Source organism: Perissodus microlepis, chromosome 15 (assembly GCF_051167445.1).
Source record: "Perissodus microlepis isolate ML-2025 ecotype Zambia chromosome 15, ASM5116744v1, whole genome shotgun sequence".
In the NCBI taxonomy this organism is placed as follows: domain Eukaryota; kingdom Metazoa; phylum Chordata; class Actinopteri; order Cichliformes; family Cichlidae; genus Perissodus; species Perissodus microlepis.
Window position 1 is genome coordinate 21,621,125 of NC_140475.1, and position 3,272 is coordinate 21,624,396.

At 35.2% G+C, this 3,272-nt stretch overlaps 1 protein-coding gene across 1 annotated transcript; it reads left to right on the forward strand.

Annotated features, from left to right (window-relative positions):
- The first annotated feature begins 273 nt into the window (after positions 1-273).
- LOC146372143 (uncharacterized) lies at positions 274-2,665 on the forward strand. The gene is made up of 7 exons (XM_084952228.1): positions 274-328; positions 1,061-1,396; positions 1,524-1,790; positions 1,947-2,057; positions 2,196-2,285; positions 2,358-2,386; positions 2,597-2,665. Exons 1-7 carry the CDS (start codon positions 274-276, stop codon positions 2,663-2,665), a joined length of 957 nt encoding a protein of 318 aa, XP_084808354.1.
- The last annotated feature ends 607 nt before the right edge of the window (positions 2,666-3,272 follow it).

A 3,272-nucleotide genomic window follows, 5' to 3' on the forward strand; every position in this document is an offset into this window, starting at 1 on the left:
ATAAAATTACTCTTATTTACCTCCACCAAAATTAGTAAGACTGCAGTGTCAGTTTGGTTGAGAAGGGGTCTACACATTTGAAAAACTGAGGGAATTCATATGATCTACATTAAAAAATAAATACAAGAAATAACCATAACATTGAAAATAACCACAGCCTGAATGAGGAGGAGACAGGAAGTAAACTAGATAGGCATGTGTCTTTGACAAGTACAACAGAGTTTGCCAGTTATAGATGTGACAAAATGAGAAGGAAAACCAGAACAAAACGTGATGATTGAACACAAATTCTTCAACATTTCTCTGTTTTTGTTGCTTCTTTATTCAGGTAAGGAAACCTTTACAAATACTCTAAAACATAATTTTTACTTAATATCAACAACAAATTTCAAACACACATTTTCAGATATGAAAATTAATTAGCTTTGCAAACCTCTTCCTACTGTAACACTTTATCAGCATCTAACTTACTGATTAGGTTATTGTTAAGATTAACAGATGCATTAAGAAGTTTTGAATAATTCACTGTCTTAATGATAGACGTCTGATATTGATAAGTATGTTCAGTTACAATAGTCACCAAACTCTTGTTTTGTCTCAATTATTAGGTGTAATTTCTACATCAATTTTCTTTTACCTACTTTAGCTTTTATGCTGTGATACTTTCTGTTTGCTTTCTGCATTTATTTTTATATTCCTCCTTTGGAGTCTTTGTGGAGCAAATCAGCTGAACTTGTTGTTTTGAACTGGTTGTTAAGAGAAAGCTGAAAGTCTTTATGAAGACATCATGATTCACTAATTAAAGGAAGCTCTCTGTGTATCTAGATGTATTACAAGGTCTGTGTTTTTTTATATTTGTGCTTCAGTTTGAAGGTAAGGATACATGTAACATGTAAGAGATTTTTTTTCTTCTTTTGAGTTTTACTTTATTTTGAAATCCAAGAGAGCTGGGCTTTTGTTTGACAACCCAAATCAAGTTTTTTGTTAGTTCTTTTGTAATAAGAATGTAAATCGTCTCCGTTCAGACAAGTATTGTTTTTTTTCTCTGTTATATTCTCAGGAGATCTAAGTGGAGATCTTTCACTGTCCTTCACTGTCAGAGATGGAGATAAAGTCACTTTGCCTTGTGAAAACGTGGTCAAAAATCATCACAGCTGTGACACTACCACCTGGCTCTTCATTCATTCAAGAGGCACACCAGCAGTAGAGCTGGTTAATCTTGGACAGATCAAAGAAACAGTCAAATCAGACAGACTGAGTGTTACAGCAGAATGTTCAGTGGTTATAAAGAAGGTCACAGCTGAGGATGTTGGTCGTTACACCTGCAGACAGTTTAGAGGCAATCCAGGGAGACAGCAAGGTCCAGATGCTGTGGTTTATCTGTCTGATGTCATCAGTGAGTATTTACACCACAATATGTTGGAGTTCAAACTGTGTTGTTAGAGCAACATAATGAAACATTACATTTAGTGAAAAGAAATGTATTCATACTTTTTAATTCTTCTTGCGTTTATCTTCACCAGTGACTGAACAGAAGAGCAGGGATCAGGTGACTTTAAACTGCTCTGTGCAGGTACATGGACATTGTGAACACAAAGTGAAGTGGATCCATTACAGTGAAGGTCTGAATAGAGATTACTCAAACATAAAAACATTACAGTCGTCCTGCTCTGCTACTGTGACTTTTGTAAATTCTTTATACAGTCACATATCTAACTCTGACTGTAAGTGTAACATAACAACAGAAGATGACAAAGAGCAGCTTTTTACCTTCAGCCCTCATTCATCAGGTAAGAAAGGAGGAGAGATTTTAATGATTATGATGAACTTTTGAAAGTAACTTCACATTATTTGCTTATTTTAACAACTTAAAGTTTTAACTGACAGACAATTTATACAGACAATTTATTAGTGAAAGGTCCACTGAATCTTCTTTTTTCATTTAGGTGAAGAAACAATTACAACAGTTAAATTGGAAATCACAATTGGAAATACAATAAGAGCAGGTCTGGGGACAAAAGAGTTGGAAAGCATGGAAGGTTCAAGAAAATTACAAAGTAATGCCAACTTGTCCTCTGTATCATTTTTCCTCCGCTTTCTGAATTTCAGAATGAAAAGTTTGAGGTTTGTGTTGTGTGTTTTGCAAAGAAAAATACATTTAAAATATGCTTTTCGTGTTTTCTTTATCTTCCCAGGCTGGTCCTTGTACAGGCTCATCATTGTGGCTCTGGGTTTAGCAGCACTTAATGCTGCTGTTGTGATCGTCAACATCTGGATAAGAGTTGGTGAGAATAACCATATATGAACAAGATTTTGTTTGTGGAAGCTAAAGTTGACTCCTTACTTGGTCCTTTTAGGGAAAAAAGCACAGATGGAGGAAAACACGGTGAGTTTGTTAACTTTTTTCGGACAAAGTATACACAATAAATAGGCGATCACACTGAATTTTGGATAAAACTGTATTTTCTGGCTCATGAACAAATAGAACCCATCAGGATAAAAGAAAATCTTTACTTTGTCGGCTTATTAGTCTGATTGTGCTAAATGCAAAACGCAGTTACAGTTTTAATGACGTTCATTATTCTGTATTTTACAGATCTGCAAAGATGAGGTTGATGATGGAGCAGTGAACTATGAAAATGTCCAATCTTCTGATGAAGTTTGACCGACCCTCCTGCTTCTGGCAGATCTCACATATCAGCACATCAACGTGCTGTATATTTCTTTTTACCTTCATACTCAACCTTTTAAACAGAAACTCGTGCTCTTGCTTCAGTCACAGTTTGGATAACGATACTGAAACTGTGATACTCTCCTACTTTGAAAACCAAAGTGACTTTTATAAAAATAACTTCCTGCATCAGCTGTAAAAAGCTTCTTGTTTTGTTTTTTGAAGTGACCAGTATTTTTAATGGTTTTTCAACATTTATGTGCTTTGTCTCAGAATCCTTGAGGACAGCCTGGAAATTTTGTTGATAAACTAGGATAAAGATTTCTCCCCGATTCAAAAATTTACCAGCCATTTTCCCTCTACCTTTCTGTTGTAGCAGCAGAGGCTAGAGCTTAGTTTTATCACTCTGTGTGAGGAAGAGCTGATTTAATCAGAACTAAACATCTTTCTGCTTCCGTAATTGCCCCCTGCTGTTCGACCCCTTTTAGAAAGGCTTTCCTTCTAGTGTACACGCGTAGTCAACACATCAAAGAGGAGACTTCAAACACACAAAAACTAACAAAAAATACAACTTTTTATTCATTTATTTTGTAAGAATTTT

Coding starts and splice junctions, on each gene's coding strand:
- LOC146372143 (XM_084952228.1), top strand. CDS start 274: ATGATTGAACACAAATTCTTCAACATTTCTCTGTTTTTGTTGCTTCTT. Junction 2,286..2,357: donor CAACATCTGGATAAGAGTTG/GTGAGAATAACC, acceptor TGGTCCTTTTAG/GGAAAAAAGCACAGATGGAG. Junction 2,387..2,596: donor CACAGATGGAGGAAAACACG/GTGAGTTTGTTA, acceptor TGTATTTTACAG/ATCTGCAAAGATGAGGTTGA.